Genomic DNA, 19,943 nt, shown 5'->3' on the forward strand with positions numbered 1-19,943 from the left:
TCACGCCGTGTGGACTTTGTGGTGGACAAACACCGTGCTCGTGGGTTTTCTCGGGGTTCTCCCCTTTCTTCATTCCACCATTTCATTCATTTCTCATAATCACCGTCTCCTTTAGCCTAACGGGCATAACCGTGGCACGTAAAACTTAAAGATTTCATTTCATTTTTGAAATAATTTGAACGTATTAACAGCAGCTGTCTAAACACAACACGAAAGCAGCGAATTTTGCAAATATTCTGTGCAACATTTAACAAAGCACAGGACAACTTTCATACAGCAAAGACATTGAACAAAACTATTTGTATCTGTATAATAGAAAATTTAGTTTTAAAAAAAGTTTTAGGAAAAGATGAATATAGTAATTAAGTGTTTTGTTCTTGTTATAACGATAGAAGCTAATGAACTGGAACTATTTCTTTAAATTGATAAAAAAAAAAAAAAAGAAAAAAGCCGAAAGTCACTTTCAAAAAAAAGCTTTCTACCATTTTAAAAGAACTAGGTTCTCTCCCTAATCTTGTGATCTTAAATTTTAATAGAAAAATATTTCAACCAAATAATATATCTAAGTGCTTCTAAGATTCCACTTACCTTCACAAAATTGTCCGGAAACATTCCTCGTTTTCCCTTGAGAGTACCTTCCCACCATCCGCCAGGCTGACGGGTAATATTTGTGATCACATCACCTTTTCGAATAGTTAACTCATCTGGTTCACGAGCTTTGTAGTCATACTCTACCACTGCTTCCACTGAAATAAAGCACAATCAAAAATTAATGCAACAACACGAAACACACACAAGAGTTTTAGTTATCTTTTCAAATCTTATCGTAAATTATGGTCTTTGTGAATAGACTTAACAATTACTTGTTTAGTTTGACCAATATGTTTTGAAAAAATGAAATGAAATTAAGTTTTACGTACCATAATTATGCCGGCTAGGCTAAAAGAGACGGTGATGATAAATGAATGAAGTGGTGGAACGAACAAAGTGGGGAAAACGGGAGAACCCCAGGAAAACCCACGCACACGGTGTTTGTTCACCACAAAGCTCACTTGGCGCGAGCTGGGATCGACCCAAGGACTCCAGGCACCAAAGGTGAACGCTCTACCAGTGAGCCAGCGCGGCCCCACCGATGTTTTGAGTCACAGCTCAAAGCAAGAGGACGATCAATTGCAATGAGACAGGACCAGCTGCACCTTTGACTGATAAGTACTGACTGAGGAAACCACTGTCCCAATGACTAAGCGAGAGCAATCGGGCTTCATATTGAACTTTCATTAGGCGCATTTGCAGCTTTTTCTTTCAGGGCATCACTCCTTCCAGTACGGGTGGGCGTCACCAGTTTCCGTCCGTAGTCAACCGAACGTCAATGAAAAGCATGTCCAAAGCTGTAACATTAATCATTCAAACAAAACAAAACAAAGAGACGCATAAACTAGAAAATCAGTCCAGATACGAGACCCTCAATCCGATGCTGAAAGGTGCAGATTTTTCATGAAGGTGGATAAGCCCAGCGGAACCTAAAGGACCAGAGACTATTTTGCAGCATAACGCTGGGCGACGGAAGCGTCACCTTCCCGACGCCAGGAATTGCACCTAATGAGTGACGGTAACAAAATTAAAGTCCTAGCAGAGAGTAATTACAACGTATGGTCACTAAAGGTAGATGCGTTGGTAAGAACAGATCTTAGTGCAACAGGATAAATACAAAGACTGAATACGTAAAAGTGAGACATTCAGCATTATAATATTAACCCTGCTTGACGAGCAGACAGGATAGCTATGAACGAAACAAATGCTAAAAAGGTATAGGACGAATTAAAAAGAATTCATAAACGTAATGGTAATAAGATAATAGGCCTCAAATTTGAAGGAAAAAAAAAAGATGAACTCTGAAGAAACAATAGATCCGTACATTCTATGAGCTAGGAAGAATGCAACACTGTCTTTTAACAGTATTTACTTCTGAAGCAGAAATTGTAGCAACGTATGAAGCTATTTGTGAATTAAAATGGATAAATAGCACATTGGTTTATTAATTAGGTACACGTAAGACGGATAGAAATAGAATATACGCATACCAATCATCAAGTCATTTAGTATCTGAAGATTATTGTCTCTTTAGCATCGAGGGTACTTAAGACGAGAACCCACATCTTTAAGTGAGATCCGAACCACATGGTGCTACGGTGGTGAAAAAAATAAATAAAATTTTTCAGTTTGACATTCCACGATTATTCCGTTTACGCTAAGGAAGACTATGATTAAAGCAAGCGAATGATTATGGAATAATTGGTGGAACGAAAAGTGTGGGAAAATAGGAGTATACGGTAGCCCGAGAAAACCCACGCATACGATGTTGGCCACCACAAACTTACTTGCTCGGAGATCGAACCAGGGACCCTATGCACCAGAGGTAAGCGCCCTACCACTGAGCCACCGTGGGCCCCCCTCTGAGCTACGAAGGTATGTGCGGTAACTATACAGCCACCGACCACCAGACAACGGGTTCAATAATGGAACATTTTTCACAAAGAAATCTTTTATTGTTCAACCGTTAGAAAACTTAAAAAAAATGAAATCTTTGAGTTTTACGTCCCACGGTTATGCCGGTTAGGCTAAAGGAGACGGTGATTATGAGAAATGAATGAAATGGTGGAATGAAGAAAGTGGGAGGAAACGGGAGAACCCCGAGAAAACCCACGAGCACGGTGTTTGTCCACCACAAAGTTCACTTGGCAGGGGCCGGGATCGAACCCGGGACCCCAACGTTAGAAAACTAAGTCTAACTGAAATAACCTTTGAAACAACAATGACAAACTATTCGAATCTATGAACGATATGAAACATTCCGGATAGTAAGGACGAATTCAACAGAAGACCATTACGCACAATGTAAATATTAACACCTAACTGATCTATGGCAACCAGCACCCGTTCCTATATGCACAAATTGCTCTTAATTACCTTTTAAAAAAAGTTTCACAATTAATTCGGTAGTTCAGAGTGGGATTTCTAGGAAACAAATGTTTTATTAAGTTCGTAGTTGTTAGTCCGAACCCTTATACGTCTATGCTATTCTCTTCCTGTCACAAAAAACTGGGCATACATATTCTGTCATTAGCTATTTGGTCCACTATTGGGACACTTACCCTACATGGTGAGTCTGTCTTATGCTGCAATCAACAGTTGTGTCTAGAAATACTGGCTTCCGTTGCTATGTGTAAGTTTAAAAAGCTAGCTGGTAATTTTATCAGAAAGCCAAAATGGAAGTTTTTATTTTTTACTTTTTGTTTGTTTGTTCAACGTCCAATGATTATGCACGAGGATAAGAAAAGTGTGCTAATGGTGAAATGGGAGAAGTGGAACAAAATGAAAAAAACCCTTACACACTGTAACTGCTCACCAAAATGTCCCCTTCGTAGAAGCTGGAATCGAACTAAAGATTCTACATGTCAAAGGTGAGTGTTCTACCGCTGAGCCACCGCGGCCCTGTGAATGTCTCAACATTTAAGACTTGTACTTTAAACACTGTAAGACTGTAGACGGAATAATTCAAGGCCAATGATACCAAGAACCATGGTAAAACAACAATATGATACACATGAATATACAGGGGCGTAAATAAGGGCTCCAGACCCCGCACAGGTCATCATGAGGACCCAAATCGTGATGTGGGACATAGAGAAGGGGGGCCCCCACTTCATATTATTTGCGGGAGAGCCCCCAAACCTTTAGTTACGCCACTGTGAACATACATAGGGTATTTTCCAGAGGTACCAAAATTTCTACTCTTTATGTATATTTTATACATTGCCTCTTGGTATTTAAGGCTCAGTTCGGGATAGGGGAACGGAAAGGATGCAAAGGGGCTGATTTGCATTCTATACTCCAGATATTCACGGAATAGTTTTCAACAAAAAGACAAATACATTGGCATTTTGTTGAGCACCTAGTATCACATGCAGGCACCTTTAGCAGTTAAAAACGTAGCTAAAAGAAAAAAAGATTGACGAATTTACTTTTAATTCTTGAGGGGGATCACGAGTCCCCTTAGGGACGTCCTTGGTTCTACACAAATAACTGATATATCATATGGTTGAACCAGTGAACCTAGGGTTACCAACCGTCCGGTATGTTCCCGGACAGTTCAGCTTTTGATTTTCTTGTCCGGTGTCCGATAAGACCTCAAAACTGGTAATTTTTCCTCTTACTAGTCCAATTATCTTTTCTATTCAGATTATTTTGGAGTGACGAAAGGAATCATTTGTTGATGAACATGGTTAAAGTAGAGCTTATAATTCACTTTGATATCGACCTGCCGCGCGCCGAATTTGCTTTACAGTTGAAGGCAGGAAAACTTATCAAAACTGCTAAAGGTAAAAAAAAAAAAAATCTTAAGAGCGCAGTTAGTACTCCTACATCCTCAGCTGCATCTTCCAATTAAATAATGCATCCAGATCTAGTTGAAGTATGTAGGCATTGAGACATTACAAACCCCAGCGATGCTGGTAAGACATTTTCCAAGTATAACTTTTGCATGCCATAATTATATGGCTAATTACATTTGCTTTTCCGTTTTGGGCAGGTCATGTAGCTAGAATGGAAGAAAGTAGAAACGCTTTCAAAGTCTTGACTGGAAGACCAATCGGAAAACGACCATTAGGAAGAACTAGGAGCAGATGGGAGGACAATATTAAGATGGATCTCGCAGAGAAAGGAATACAAAGTAGAAACTGGATCCAATTAGCTAAGGATAGAAGTCAGTGGAGAGCTTTTCTAAACGCGGCATTGAACCTCCCGGTTTCATAGGCCATAGAGTGAGTCAGTTTCAATTTTAAATACGATGTATTATTGATGGTAGACTACAAAAATTGGTTGGTCAATGTTCCGTTAAGGGTTCCAGTGTCTTTGACACCGCTTCTTCCTATTGATTATCGTTTGATTTAATAATATAACGTTATATTAGGCTCTAATAGCTTAGGTTAGGTTAGGTTAGCTTAAGGGGGTCCAGTGTAGTTTTGGACCCCCTTAACGGAACATGGACCTAAAAATTGTGTGTGCCGAGTCAACCAAAATTGTAATAACATGTTTAATAAATGCTTCAAAAGTAACTATAAAAGTTATTAAATTCGAACTCCGAATCGCAAAAACTTATGTGAAGTAACCACTATCAGGTTCTTCACATTTTTCACGAGCGATGTTGTAACAATCTTAAAAGTATACGTAGTCCTGGAGGGTGTCCGATATTTTCAGAAGTTGGAAACCCTAAGGAACCTTCTGAACGAGCACTTCGTTCCCCTGCCCGCTCCGTCAATGTAATGCCTCACAACAAAACAGGAAATATTCTTTATTTGGATGCTTCGCATTAAACTGATCATAATAGCCGGGAAGTATTTAAACATAAAATATCACGCAGCAGCAACACAACCGGCCTTGTACCGAAAGCAAAGTATTAATTTTCCTTTCAGGTAAGAAGTATTTCGTTTATTTGGAAGAGTTTACCCGTGCAACAAGATGATTTACTATTATGCTAAGTATATGTGGTATACAAAACGGTAATGGGACAAAGTAAACACAGACCTTCATGAAAAACCACACCTAAAAATTATGTGCAAGAAGTTTATATGAATTAAATAATAAACTAATTCCTGCTACTTGTAAGTGCAATCAAACATATTTTATGCACACTTGACATTTAAATTAATAGTTGATTTTATAAGCTAAAAATTTTAAGTACAGAGAACTGATACTTTTAAACTCTAGTGAAACTCTATCGCAAAGTAGCTTAGTTGGTTACACTGGTAAGCCTTCGCCCTACTTCGAATTTTAGATGAAAACAGAATCTGAATTTCTTCAATAGTGCACTAAATGTGACCGTATAACCTTCGTTTATAGTTATTATTGCATTTGTTGTTGATCTAGTGAAATATAACGCCAAACGACGTGGCTCTTTCACAGGTAGTTGTTTCTAAATTTAACATGGCTAATAACATTGTCTTCTTCCATCTTCCGCTAACTTTCAACTCATGTATGCAAATAATACTAAGCCACAATAATAATTACAGTAGTAATATTAAGTGATTAAATTACAGCTTACCCATTGTGATGAGTTTAATTATCAGTTTGATCTTCGACCTTTCAGCTACAGCGTCACATCACAACGCCCTTCCCACCCGATGATATCATTGCTCGAAACGACAAGCAACATACAACGGGAACGGCTAAGCTTCCCTGAAGGCAAAGCGATGTCAAAGCGCCTTCAGATGGCAGCACTCGTTGACAAGTAGTGACAGAAGGAAAACAAAATACTGCCAAATTCTGCAACAGAAATTGCACAACAAGGAAATATTAATTAACAAACGTTGTACTTTTCCTTCTCAAGTTATGCAGTAGTCAGCAAAACTGTTGAACATGGAATATATATGTACTTAGGCCTATGGACTACCTTCATATTATTTCATATGCTCTATAAAGGCAAAATCTTATTAATCTTAACCACAAAAACATGTTTGCGGGCAGAAGCGACAAATAGCATAAATGTATTGGAACATCAAATCCCCCTTTTTGTAAGGCTTAGAATAATAATAATAGTAACAAAAACTACTTACAAAAGTGTAAAATTACTAACACAACACACTCTTAATACAAAGAACGATTTTATTACATTCCGCTAAAAAAAAAAAAAAAAAAAAACAATGAAATCAAATTCCAGTTCTAAGTCCCACAGCAGTGGTAGCTTTAGTGGGTAGGTCGGGTAAATACGGTCGGGTGGGTACGGGTCGGGTAAATATTTTGAAAAATATATAAACGCTTGAAGATGCAATAAAGAGTAAAAATATTTTCCACTGTTTATATTAATGATAGATTATTATTTAACAAATAGCATCAACCATTACTATAAAAGTAATTTTCTACTGTCCTTAATCAATCAAATATGATTATGTATCCATAAGGGAGGGAGCGGGCCTACCCAAAATTAAAATCCTGAAGCCACCCCTGTTCTACAGTACCAGTAATCCTTTTTAGGCTGAAGCAGACGTATGATTAACGAAAATGAATAATTATGGAACAATTGGTTGAACGAGATTAAGGTACGAAATGGGAGAACCCGAGAAAATAACAGTGATGTCCTTTATATTCACATGGACGGATTTTGAACCAGGAACTTCTCGCATCATAGGTAAGCGCTCTATCACTGAGCTACCATGCTCTCTCTGTAGCAAATGTTATGAAGAATATTTACCTAAAGCACACAGATAGCTGACAAAGAGGCTTGAAAATATGTTAAAATCTAATTTTATTTACTGAAAGAATTTCCGGGTTCCGATCTGATACTCAATTTTCAGTCGAAATACCTTCTCGGAAAGCACGCAACTTGTTTTTGTTGTCATGATAAGCCCGCCCATATTTAGCGTGTGAGTCTGTGTTGCACGCGGTCCCGGTCTTAACTCCCTTGGGAGAGCAATTAAAATACGAACACATTATGGTGGTTTCATCCATGGGCATGTTAAAATTGGGGGCACGGGGACGTCTAGAATGCTATTAGACCCCAACTAAAGTTACGTCAAAAGGTATACAGTATTATCTACCTTTCTGTTCTTCATTTCGCTGGATGTTTTTGAATTTGTCCAATGAACCATTATCGCTTACTTCGTTTTCCGTGTCTAAAGTGTACGGTTTTTTCTTGCTGTCATTCGACTCCTCAATGTGTTCTTTCCATCTTCCTCACACTCAATTCGCTCATTAAACACTCGTTTCTATCTTTAGTTTCTATATTGTCATAGTAGTTGTACCTTGCTACCATTTTGCAGTATTCGCATGAAATTTACCCTTATATATAAGATTCATATTTCTCTATCTTTTAAAATTCCTCTTGTCACTTTCGCTTCTATTGTATACTTCTCTGTCTTTATAGATTCCCCTTTTTAATTCGTAGCTATACACCCTTTTCTTCCCTTCTCCAGTCTCCTTCGTCATGGAAATCAATTGTTGCTGGGTAAGCAATGAAAAACTAGTGTGCCTGCAAACGAGACTACTTTGACTAACCAAGAAATTTATTTTTAAAAATATATATATATTTCTTTGAAAGTGACACACGTCGGGCGGACATTTTAATCACATTAACCTAATGTTTAAGAACACACATAACTTTAATTTGTACTGTATATGTTTTTACTTCTTCCATATAGATCTAAATACTTTCAGCATTGATTCACTTATATTGCTCAAAATATTTGGGGGGACGCGTCCCCCTGTTCCCCCCGCCAGAGACGCCCGTGGTTTCATCTTAAACTGTGGGTCCATGTCTCATATAGCACTATGCTGAAAAAAAGGAACGCAAAACTTCAATCAACATACATTTTGACCTTATGACGTAACTAGTAGTCACTGAAATTTTGCTGGCACACCCTTCCTTAGGATTTTCTGTGTTAATGAACTTCAGACACTTTGTTGTGTTGATGTATTTAAGATGCATTTACAGTGTGCAATGCAACGAAAAACACACAAAAGGAATTATAGCTGTTATAGTGAATATTACAAATATATGACTCAAACTCATTTTGTGTTGTGCTAATTCTAATCGTTTCAGAAAGACTACAATACCCCAGCTTACGATAATAATAATAATAATAATAATAATAATAATAATAATAATAATAATAATAATAATAATAATAATAATAATAATAATAATAATAATAATAATAATAATATTTTAGGTATGTTATATTCTTGCAAATTTTCAAGGAAATCTACAATGGGCTTCATTCCATATCAGTTGGAGTCAACACAGCGCATAGTGTTTTAGTGTAGTTTCTGGGCATAGCAATTATAATTGCTTATTGTATTCTCTGCATTGCGCTATGGTCCAGTGCGAAAACTGATACGAAATGATCCTGAAAACAAACCGACGCGCTTAAAACTATAGGAAAACAATCCCAGTTCCAAAAGAAACGGTTAGTTTTTTTCACAAATAAATAAAAAAAATATTGTCACAACCAAAATCTTAATCTGCATCCATTTTTTTTCTATGAGGGTAATTTCGTACTAATCTTCGTAAAATTCTGTTTACAGGAACGCAACACAAAAAATAAAAAAATCGTTATAGGCCTTATCACCTTTTCACAACCCGATTGTCGCAAATTTTGCGTTGCAATGAGGAAAACCTTTCGTACCGGATGTGCTAGATTTTAAAAGTTGTAAATTTTGTAATTTATGCTACGAATCCTTAACTAATATAGTTGTTTGTTTCGTATTGATAATGCAAAAATATTAGAAAAAGACTGTCTTTAACAAAGCGGGAAGCATTTATTCTGATTATCCTCAGTTCAGCATTAATCAAAAGGTACAAACAGTATGAACTGTTTAGCTTGGGTGACCAACTCGAAAGTGAAAGAAAAACTCAGAAGCATGCCGGCGGACGGAGAGGCAGAATTACTTCATTGCTATAATAGAGGATGTGGTCAGAAATTCAATCCTAAGGAAAATAAAGAAGGTAATTTTGTTAGAAATATGGGTCTCTAAGTATACAGTTTAAAATTCTATAATAGTACACGTAAATTGTGATATATTTATTTTGAATGGAAAGAAGGTTCTCGATGTCAGTGGATGGTGTCTTTAATTCTCGGGTATAAGCAGATTATAAATTATCATTCGTATGTTTGTCAGGGTGTTGCTTGAAATTTCAAGGTGTCTAAATTATTAAACTAATGGAATAGCTAAACCTTTCGGTGATGTCTTGATGATTTGAAATCACTTGAGGTAAGTTTTCGTGCAAATGGGATGTTGCTTATATGAAGTGCAAGTATTTGTTTATAGTCTTCTAAAGCTTTGATGATGCGTATTTTATTGACATTGGATGAGGGCATTTATTTTGTAACCCAAAGAGTATGGTAGATTCAGGAAAATGTTAAAGCAGACGAGTGGCACAGAGGGTCAGGGACAATGTAGGCGCAGGGATGGAAGCTCCTGGAAATCAGTCAGGCCTACCTGATATGTGTGAAAATTCATATAGTGTGTTGTGTACAAAGATATACATGCTGGGCGTTACTCGATCACACGATTCTACCAAACTTTGACACATTTTTTGGTTAGGGTTTTGTATTTTAGCAGAGCATGCACTAAATGAGGTACTCCATTAGTAGTTGAAGGTTGACTTACGGAGGGTTCAGTATAAATACAGTGTAGACGTATGGCATAAAAACTACAGTGCATAAAACACGAACCTTCTTGTGCTAGGTGACCACTAAAAAAACAAGTATTATCTAACCGATTTAGGGCAGGAGCGCAACAGGGTCCCTAGCCCTTAAACAGGGGTTACATCCTCAGGGACCAGGCGCGTGAGCGACGGCTATATACAGATAAACGAGGATAGTGCAGGAGGACACCTACATGTTCGAAACTTTCACTGTCCCTCAAAATTCATTTCAGTATGCTGTACAATGACATTGAATATACACACGGCATTTATTCCGAAGTTGGTCGTCCGCCATACACACACTCACTCCTTCAAGAAAAATGTTTCACATCTTATTTTAGCGATACATTTTCTATTTGGTAGAACCGTCTGCTTGAGTGAACCCACGTGTTGAATGTAATTCTTATCATATTGAAAATTACGTAATATTAACGTCCATTTTATTACGGTATGCTATGCTCATTCTAGTTGAACTTTCCTCACATTATTTGAATGTTCATCCAAGTGAATACAGTTAAATTGTGATTATAGCGTAACAAATCAACATGAAATAACTATGTTTAATGCCAGAATCATAAAAGAAAAAGATCAATTTTTCAATAATAATTCCATCTTAAACTAAACACTTGCGATTCTATTATGAGTTTACTTGAAATCTTTTGTGTAGGCTTTTTTTTTTTTTTTTTTTTTTTGGAGGGGATAGTTTTGGGAGTGGGGGCCAAAATTAGGGGGAAAATGGGTGCAGTTTTACTTTACGAATCCATAGATTGTAAAAGGCACGGGAAGATGTGGGAAAGTCTTTAATTTGCCCATTTTATGTCTAGAACAGAACCCAACGAATCCCTGCGGGGCTTCTAACCCTTTCCTACTTTTACTGCTACCCTACATCTACTTCTACTTATACTATGGATCCGTATAGTAAAACTGCACGAAAATATGTTTACGGGAGAAATGAGTTGATGTTACGTAAGGGTAATTATTGAGTACTGATATAACCTAAACTAAACAATCCTAATCTAACTTAACCAAATCTAACCTAGCCTAGCCTAAACCATCAGAAACATAAAATGTAGGAAGCAAGTACGAATTTTAAGCAAAGATTTCTGCCTCCTCCCCTAATCCAAAAATCCGTACTCAAATTGACCTAACCTAACCTACACCATCAAAAAGTGAAGAAAATATAGCACGAAATTTAAGCAAAATATTCTGGGTCCCCTTATCCATTTTTTTCCTTCATTTATTCCGTTAACCCCCATCAGCTTTTGAACATGACAATAACAACTTATAAATAAGGAAGGTTAGATTAATTAGGTTAGATTAGGTAAGGTCAGTTAGTACGAATGTTTGGCGCGGCAGGGCTTATCGGAATTTAACCCATTTTTGTAACAATTGGTTTGTGTTTTCTGCACTGTAATTCTTGTGTTACGTGTTTGGATTCTGTATTTAGAAACAAATCGTGAAAGGAGTTGGAAATTTTCAACAATTACTTCTAGCGGACATCTTGAACGTCATCTGTGTTTAGTCGAGAATTGTTATGTTGCCCTCATAATTGTGTACAGGTTCTTAAAAGATCATCTTACTGTGAAGAATTGGTTTAACTGTAATAATTAGTGCAAAATGTTATATTACTAGCATTAATTTGATGACTAATGTCTGTATGACGGAAGTTATATCTTACTCAAAAATTATTTAAAAAATGAAGAGAGTTCTTACAGTAAGTTGCATAGAATGTTTGTTCTGACGGATATTGGTGGTAGATTCAGTGTTTGTCGTTCTTAGTTTGATGGTTTTCCTTCGTAATTCATTAGATCATCGTCCTTAGTAACGCAGATGTATTACCGATAGCATTAAACTCATAATTTTGTATGTAACCTAATATATGATATGACGTTCATTCTGTTATCTGGATCTGCCAGCTCTATCTATATATAGTTGTAGTAAAAAGTTTTTTTTTTTTTTCCTCCAGACTCCTGTACTTTTCATCCTGGTGCTCCATTTTTCCATGATGCATACAAGGGCTGGTCCTGTTGTAAAAAGAAATGCACAGATTTTACGGAATTCCTTAATATAAAGGTTTGTATTTACAGAATATCGTTAAGTATACAGATTCTTTGAAGTAGTGCAGAAGTTTTGTCTTGTTTTGAACGACTGAATTTTCGATACTTGTCGCTGGTGTCTTCTCGGTATGTGGTGTAAATAGGGAGTTTATCACATTTCTAGCTTTTTCATATTTGTTTCGTAGTTATTTTCAGTCCGTGTTGCCCAATAAATACTGCCCAGCGTAACGTATCGGAAACTCAGTTTACAAGAACAATTCGATCATAAAAACGTTAGTTTTGGAATTTAACTTCCCTCTCTTTTCAGCATCAAGGCAACATGAGACGATATATATTACCTAGCGTAGAATCCGGATCACATAAGCTCCTACTCCCTAACCAAACAGGACTCCTCTGTTACGCTAAGCATATATCCACGAGGGAGCTTTGAATTCTATCCGGCAAGTTCCAAGATACTGGTTTTAAATAAACCATGGTTCACTTCCTTTCCACTGTTTTTTTAAGATTTCAGTGGAATTTAGGGGGCGCGGTGGCTCAATGGTAGAGCGTTCACCTCCGGTGCTTGGGGTCCCTGGTTCGATCCCAGCTCGCGCCGTGTGGACTTTGTGGTGGACAAACACCGTGTTCGTGGGTTTTCTCGGGGTTCTCCCGTTTCCTCCCACTTTCTTCACTCCACCATCTCACTCACCTCTCATCATCACCGTCTCCTTTAGCCTAACCAGCATAACATGGGACGTAAGACTTAAAGATTTAATTTCATTTTTTTTTTCCAGTGGAATTTGTTCTTGGGCCTGCGATGGCTCAATGGTAGAACGTTTAACTCAAGGTTCGTGCGGTCTCTGGTCGATCTCTGTTCGCGCCAAGCGGGCTTTGTGGCAGACAAACACCGTGTGCGTGGTTTTCCTTATAGGTTCTTCTGTTTGTCCTCTCACTTTCTTTATTTCATCATTTCATTATCATCACTGTCTCCCTTAACCTCGGTGCATAATTGCGGAACTTATAACAAAACAAAATAATAATAATAAAAATGTTTTGGCAAGCTGTCTTTTGTGTTGTCAGGGTGGAGCAGAGGAATAGTACGCGGCGATGAGTAGGAGTATTGATTTTGAACGACCGTTGGCAGACAGCTCAGACAGTGCAGTTCCAGACGCTATGCAGCGTAGAGTAGTTCTGTACATTAACATAATCGTTCAGATAAAAATGGATTTCATCATCTGCATCTTCATCTTCCGTAAGAATAGCATCCATTATGCCACAAAATTCTATGCGCTGCACAAAATCCGTTTCACTTAGCTGTTGGACAATCATTATTTTGTACGGGTCAAATTTGAGATCATCCTGTAAGATATGATGAAGCGAGCGACATGATACACCCAGCGATACAGTCTGTCGCCTAGCGGATCGTTTCGGACTAGCAAGAACACTGTCTACGTTTTCCAGAGTTCAAACTGGACGGGGAAGACCAGATGGTTTCTTTTTGATCACAGATCCAGTACTTCTGAACGCTGCGATCCATCAGAATATCGATCTAGGACTGTACCTCGACATTCAACATTAAACTTTCGATGGAAAAGACGTTGAACCATGACACAGAATCATTTTTTTCTAAAGAACTGCTCCACCGCGAACACATGTTGCTCTATACTCTAACGCTCCATAGCAACTGGAACTGCATTGTCTGAGCTGTCTGTCAACGGTCGCTCAAAATCAATACCCTTACTCGTCGTTAAGTACTAGCGGTTTTAAAAACATGCGTTTCTTCTGCTTCACCCTGTATAAATTTTCTTTGGTGACTGTCTAAATGAGTCATATCTTATGTTCGTTCTTTTGCGTCATATTTCACTAACTTTCTGAGCATAGTATAGGAAGACGTGCCTTTTTAACGTGGTCTTCATTTTATCATCGGTCAGAGGTAGCAGCACAGTTTTGATCATTGTGTATTATGCCACTAATGAAATGTTTATAATTTTAATTTTTATTAGGGATGCACGAAGTCATATCACAGTAACGTGAAACCACCGGAGCCTGAGAAGCCTGCCGTTGATAAATCGAAAGCAGATGAAGTGATAGAGTACAAAGCACCTGAGCCTATTGTCCACGAAGCATTGGAGAGGCCTCCATTTGACACACCACTGGTACGGTATTTGGATTTCTTTAACTTATTAATTAATTTTAAATAGTGAACACATTTTCACATTGCACTTTTGGCAAAGGTGTATATAATATACCCATAAACATCAGGGTTCATTCACAAGCTGGAAATCTCAGGGAAATTGATTTTGGAAGAAAAAAATCCTTGACATTTCAGGGAAATGATCATATCTAGTAATAAACCTGGAAATATCAGGAAAATTGAGTTCAATATTTTTGTACATTTTGAATGTATTCAAGTATGGAACAAAATTATTTACTTATTAATTCCCTTAGTAGGCTTCTCCACTTAATATTTCTTCAACTTAAATTTTATTTAGTTTAATTATTTATTTTCTTTTGAATCAATATTTAATTGCAATCGTTCATTGGGGAGAAGGGTGGCCATTCTTAAATATATTATTCTGAAAATTTATGTGTTCTCTTTTTCTTCCACTAGACCTGGAAATTGCAAAATTAATACCTGGAAAACCTGGAAAAATTAAGGAAAATTGAGTTCAATATTTTTGTATGAACCCTGAACATATTTAAAGAAAATAATTGGCACATTTTTAATGCTGTTTTAAAAAGATTGTGGTTGTAGATTTGTCTTGTAATTACATGTTTGAGGGTTTTTCTTAACGGCTTCAGTCATTTCTGACAGTAGATGAAGTCATTCACCTGAAGATCGTTATAAGTAATATATTTTTCTATTGACTTGATGGTAAATTTGTTTTCATAAGAAAAAAAAATTCAGAGATGTATTTATATGACCAATAAAAGCAGTATTTTTCGTATTCACAAGTATCATAAACGTGTTTCGTGTTTATTTAGACATGTGAAAAGATGCCAGGATAAAAATATGCTCTTGCCATAGAAATCCGAGCCTTAATAATCATGGTCTGGAAAGTTTTTTGGGATATATTGTCTTTGGGAGACAAGAATCTTGTGTGGTTCCATTTTTACAACTTCCTAGTTCCTTGTATCTGCACAAAATACAAAAACTTGTAGGCGTGGGATTTTCATTTACATTGCACAATATGATAAATGACGATTCTAGCGGGACGAAATTGTTGAGGAGCTAGTTTCGGAACCAATATACATGAAATGTGACTGGTGGGCGATTTCTTGGTCGTAGAGTATAAAGCAGTAAGTATTGACATCAGGGGCGTCATATAAAGATAAGGAGGGGGGGGGGGCATTGTCAACTCGAAACAGAAACATGTTTGAATGAACAGGTTTTGGTAGTAAGAACGCATGAACTACATTCGTGAATACTAATATATTAGCATACACAGTTAGGATGTTAAAAAAAAAAAAAATGTAAAGATACTAAATATTTGGAAGGATTGAAGCTGATGTTGTAAAGGGTTATTGTCACCTAACGAATTAAGAGAATACAGAATTAGAACGTTATCTTATCGTATGTCGTGTGACTTTTGCACTCTCTCTCTCTCTGTTCTGCAGCACACGTTAGTAAAATATGTTCTAAGGAATTGAGAATGATATACATTTAGGTATTTAATAATCTTTGCATTACAGTGTCCCTTAATCTCACCCCCCTGACAAAATGTAAACTGACACGCCTTATCGACATTTATTAGAATGTGAAACAAAATTCTACACATAATGAATTAATATAAATAAAGACAACTGCAATATTGGCATCTCAATTATTGTGTCAGTTTTGTTGTACGATGCACAAAACCGCATATAATGTATTCACAACAAGGGATATAAAGAAAAGCATGGCTGTTAGGAAGTAATGAGAAAAAAAGTATGCTTGTGGGCCCTCAGAATCACATTCATCATCATCTAAGGAGACGTCATCTGTATTCGAAGCAGGCAATGAAAGTAGCGAAAGAACTTGACGCACTATATGGCCGGCTTTCTTTCGAGGTTTGTATCTTAAACTGACTATTAACGGACCAGAGGATATCAAGAGTCTATGAATGAGATCTGTGTTGCTATCCACACGTGAGGTTTTTCGTGTGATACTTTCTACTGTCTTTGTTCCTTGCCCCTTCTACTTCTTCAGAAAGTTGGCCAATCGGAATAATACAAGAGGCAATAACAACTTTCCCATGCCACAAAATCTTACGTACGTTACTTGGCATATTGTGATACCATGCGTAATCATGTAAGTACAAATGTCTAGTTTCTGCTGCATACTGTTTATCTCCTAACCGAGTCGAACGCTTTTCTAAAATCAGTAAATAGTTGATGTACTGGGGTATTGTATTCTCACTTTTTTTTTCGAGTATTTGGCGAATGGTAAATATAGAATGTCTTGGATGGCGTTCCAAAAGTAGCAGATAGTTTATCAGTGGATGGAGAAGGTAGTAGCTTTCGAACAGTGTCTGGTAAACTTATGTTTACACATAACCAGTCTGCATTCGATGTAAGGATTCGTTCACAATGACGATGAGATTTGTCCCACCTGTACTCAACTTTCTGAATAGATTTCTTACAAATACCTTTATTTTTTTTTTTCAATATCGTCAGAAAGGTGTTCTATGGTGACTATTTTCGAAACAAGTTCATACGCCATAACACGCTCAGTTTTCCGGTGACGCGACCAAATATTACATATTGCTTTCCGGAAGAGTGAGGACGCCATCCTGAAAAGAATATATAGTTTTTTTGAAGCGCAAACATGCGCAGAATTTGTCTTCGTATTATTTTAGTACACATCCTAGTGCATGGACTAAAACCAGTCTGACGTCTGTATACGACTGTATAAGAGACTTCCAATCTACACTACATTAATGATAATGTTAAGTAAGACAAGATGACATTGTTATGGTCAGGTGTTATTACTGAGGGTTCACAGACGCAAGACACTGCTAAACGTACACTCATGTCCAAAATTATTGTCGTATGTCTATAAATATGTTGTTGTAGGAAAATAATTTGATAACGAATTCGCATGGTATTTCTTATAATGTTAGTATGTGTATAATCGACAAAGACATGAATGTGGAAAATTCCATGTCAAAAGAGCAGTAAATAAGAACAATAAAACGAGAATAAGATTCTCTTGTACATTCAGCAACATTTTGTTTTACTCATTCTAATTTTCGTATTTATAATGAAATTCCTATGAAATTAACCACAAATATACAATTTCCGATTATTCACATAGTAACAGTATTAAAAATACCCTGCAAAATCATTATCAAATTATATTCTCACAACAAGACCTTTATAGATATGCGACAATCATTTAGGATATGAGTGTACATAGTGGGGGCGCGGTGGCTCAGTGGAAGAGCATTCACTTCCGGTGCTTGGGGTCCCTGGTTCGATCCCAGCTCGCGCCGTGTGGACTTTGTGGTGAACAAACACCGTGCTCGTGGGTTTTCTCGGGCTTCTCCCGTTTCCTCCCACTTTCTTCATTTCTCATAATCACCCGTCTCCTTTAGCCTAACCGACATAACCGTGGGACGTAAAACTCAAGGATTTCATTTCATTTCATGAGTGTACATATAAAACTTAGTTCAAAAATACACAGCAATGTGACTCCAAACACACTGCAATGTTTGGAGATAATACCTTTAGTTTCTGACTGTCATTTTTAACGCTACACACCATGAGCTTCTTCGGTCGACTTTGGGGCCTTTATGAGACTTCCCTGTCACAGACAATGACAATTCTTAGTGAATTCTTCTTCATAGGAACCTTGTGTTACGCTCTACTAAATATCACGTTTTTTTTCACTGACTTCAATTTTTCCAATTAAATCTCCCGGGATTGATCAGATAACACACTGTACATTGGGTTGAGAACAATTGGATTGTTTCAGTTAGATGAATAATATAAAATGTTGTTTGGTGTTGCAGGTGACTTTGAAGGCCGATATAGCACAATCATTGCTTCAGCAATTAGATTCTCTAAAGAAGTCTCCGGTTGTGGCTGTTGAAGAAGAAACGACAAAAGGAATTAAAATAGGAACCTTATGCAACAATGGAGGCTGCAAACAAGTAAGTGTTTCATTAACTTGACTAATATAAGAAGAATGTATGTATGTTTGTCCGGTATACAAATCCACTCCATGTGATCCCGGGTTTGATTTCCGGTGGGGACACTCGGTCGAAAAAGTGTAAAAGCTTTTTCAGGGCGACCTTTTGAGTGAGGTTTTCCTCATTCACACCAGACAAATGCCGGGATGGTACCTAACATACACGTCCCAGGCCGCCTCCTTCTTTCCTTTTCCTGGGATAGTCTGATCGCCGACGAACGTCATCCCTCAAACGTGACGAGCTAATATGCCGAAAGCCCGGAAATCCAATTCCTAATTCTAACAAATTCACATCGATGGTTTGGCATACTTCTAAGGTACTGTATCGAAGGCACCGAAGTCTAGAAGAAACCATAGGTTATTTAGAATTTTTTGATGCGTATCCTAAGGGTTAGGGTTGGCAAAAACTATGTTTTTTATTGAAAAAACCAAAAGACCATTTTTTTTTTTGTGTGTGTGTTTAAACCAGGTTTTTTGCTTTAAATAATTTACTCCATGTATTTATATTAGATATGGACAGAAATTTGTTTCGCCTTGGTGTTGTTATGCAACAACAAGGTTATGCTGGAAGGGGTCACATAAGCTTAAAGCGGAATCCAAACCGCTTCTCGGGTTACATCCAGGAGAAATTGTCCATTTGGACACAAAACCGGGACTAATTGGTCACAAATGCGATTGCCGACTCACTCATGAAGGACTCTTGATAAAAATACGTTATACTGATCTTTACATAGATCTCTTGTTAATATAATTGTCAAGAGTCATTTCAGAAGGACAAAAAGATAAACAGTTACACAACTAAAAACATCATACAGAATTATATATGAATCGGGGAACTCCAGCCTTAGCCATTGGGAAAATTCTGATACTACTTTAAATGTATTTGTATATAAAATTTTAAGGTCAACGTATCATAATCACTACGCTAAAACTGAGGTATTAAGTTACAAATTTGGTATGTAGATATCATTCAATAAAATTAAAACCAAGTCAAATCCAAGCTGATGTTGAAAGCTACGTAGGCAGTTGATAAATTTTGCCAATTTCTATCACTATATTTAAGCAACCTTGGCTTCTTTATAAAACAACAGGCATTCATTCAAGTAGAAATACATTCATTCATTCGAAATTTGGTTTCATTTCGTATGTTTAGGCTTAACATCCTTATGAAATACCAAGGTTATCACGGATAGGACTTTCGCTTAGAGGGACACTTCGAATCGCTACTTGGTTTACACTTGAAAGATGGGTTGTGGTTCGACCGAGAATTGAACACGGGACCTCTTGATTGAAAGGTGAAAAGTAGATAAACGTAATGCGGATGGTTTGATATGTGAACGTCGTCATGAAGTTCACATGATTTAAAGATTTTTTCTTTTTTTTTTTTTTTGGTTAAACGTTTTTTTTTTAAACAGCTGGTTTAAACCACCTTGGTTTAAACCTGCCAACTTTGCTAAGGGTGGAGGAACTTTAAAGGGGAAGGGATGGTTGGAAAATTTATGCCAAAAACAGCGTATCTCACGAGTTTCTCATG

General features: G+C 37.1%; 2 protein-coding genes across 3 annotated transcripts in view; one reads left to right on the forward strand and one right to left on the reverse strand.

The window, feature by feature from the left end:
* LOC145665072 (SH3 domain-containing kinase-binding protein 1-like) overlaps positions 1 to 6,263 on the reverse strand; it is a gene marked incomplete at its 3' end in the record, with an annotated part of 70,703 nt that extends 64,440 nt beyond the window's left edge. The window contains 2 exon segments of one of the 2 annotated variants that reach the window (XM_081732336.1): positions 589 to 746; positions 6,101 to 6,263. In XM_081732336.1, coding sequence (XP_081588462.1) covers positions 589 to 746; positions 6,101 to 6,104 — 162 coding nt within the window. 2 annotated transcript variants of the gene reach the window in all.
* A 2,943-nt stretch (positions 6,264 to 9,206) lies between these two features.
* mora (cysteine and histidine rich domain containing protein) overlaps positions 9,207 to 19,943 on the forward strand; it is a 29,088-nt gene continuing 18,351 nt past the window's right edge. The window contains exons 1-4 of the mRNA XM_081732354.1: positions 9,207 to 9,499; positions 12,168 to 12,274; positions 14,241 to 14,393; positions 18,231 to 18,371. Coding sequence (XP_081588480.1) covers positions 9,361 to 9,499; positions 12,168 to 12,274; positions 14,241 to 14,393; positions 18,231 to 18,371 — 540 coding nt within the window. The 5' untranslated portion in view covers positions 9,207 to 9,360. The remainder of the gene's footprint in view (positions 9,500 to 12,167; positions 12,275 to 14,240; positions 14,394 to 18,230; positions 18,372 to 19,943) is intronic.

The sequence above is a fragment of the Thermobia domestica genome, chromosome 1, assembly GCF_964235325.1.
Source record: "Thermobia domestica chromosome 1, izTheDome1.hap1.1, whole genome shotgun sequence".
Classification (NCBI taxonomy): domain Eukaryota; kingdom Metazoa; phylum Arthropoda; class Insecta; order Zygentoma; family Lepismatidae; genus Thermobia; species Thermobia domestica.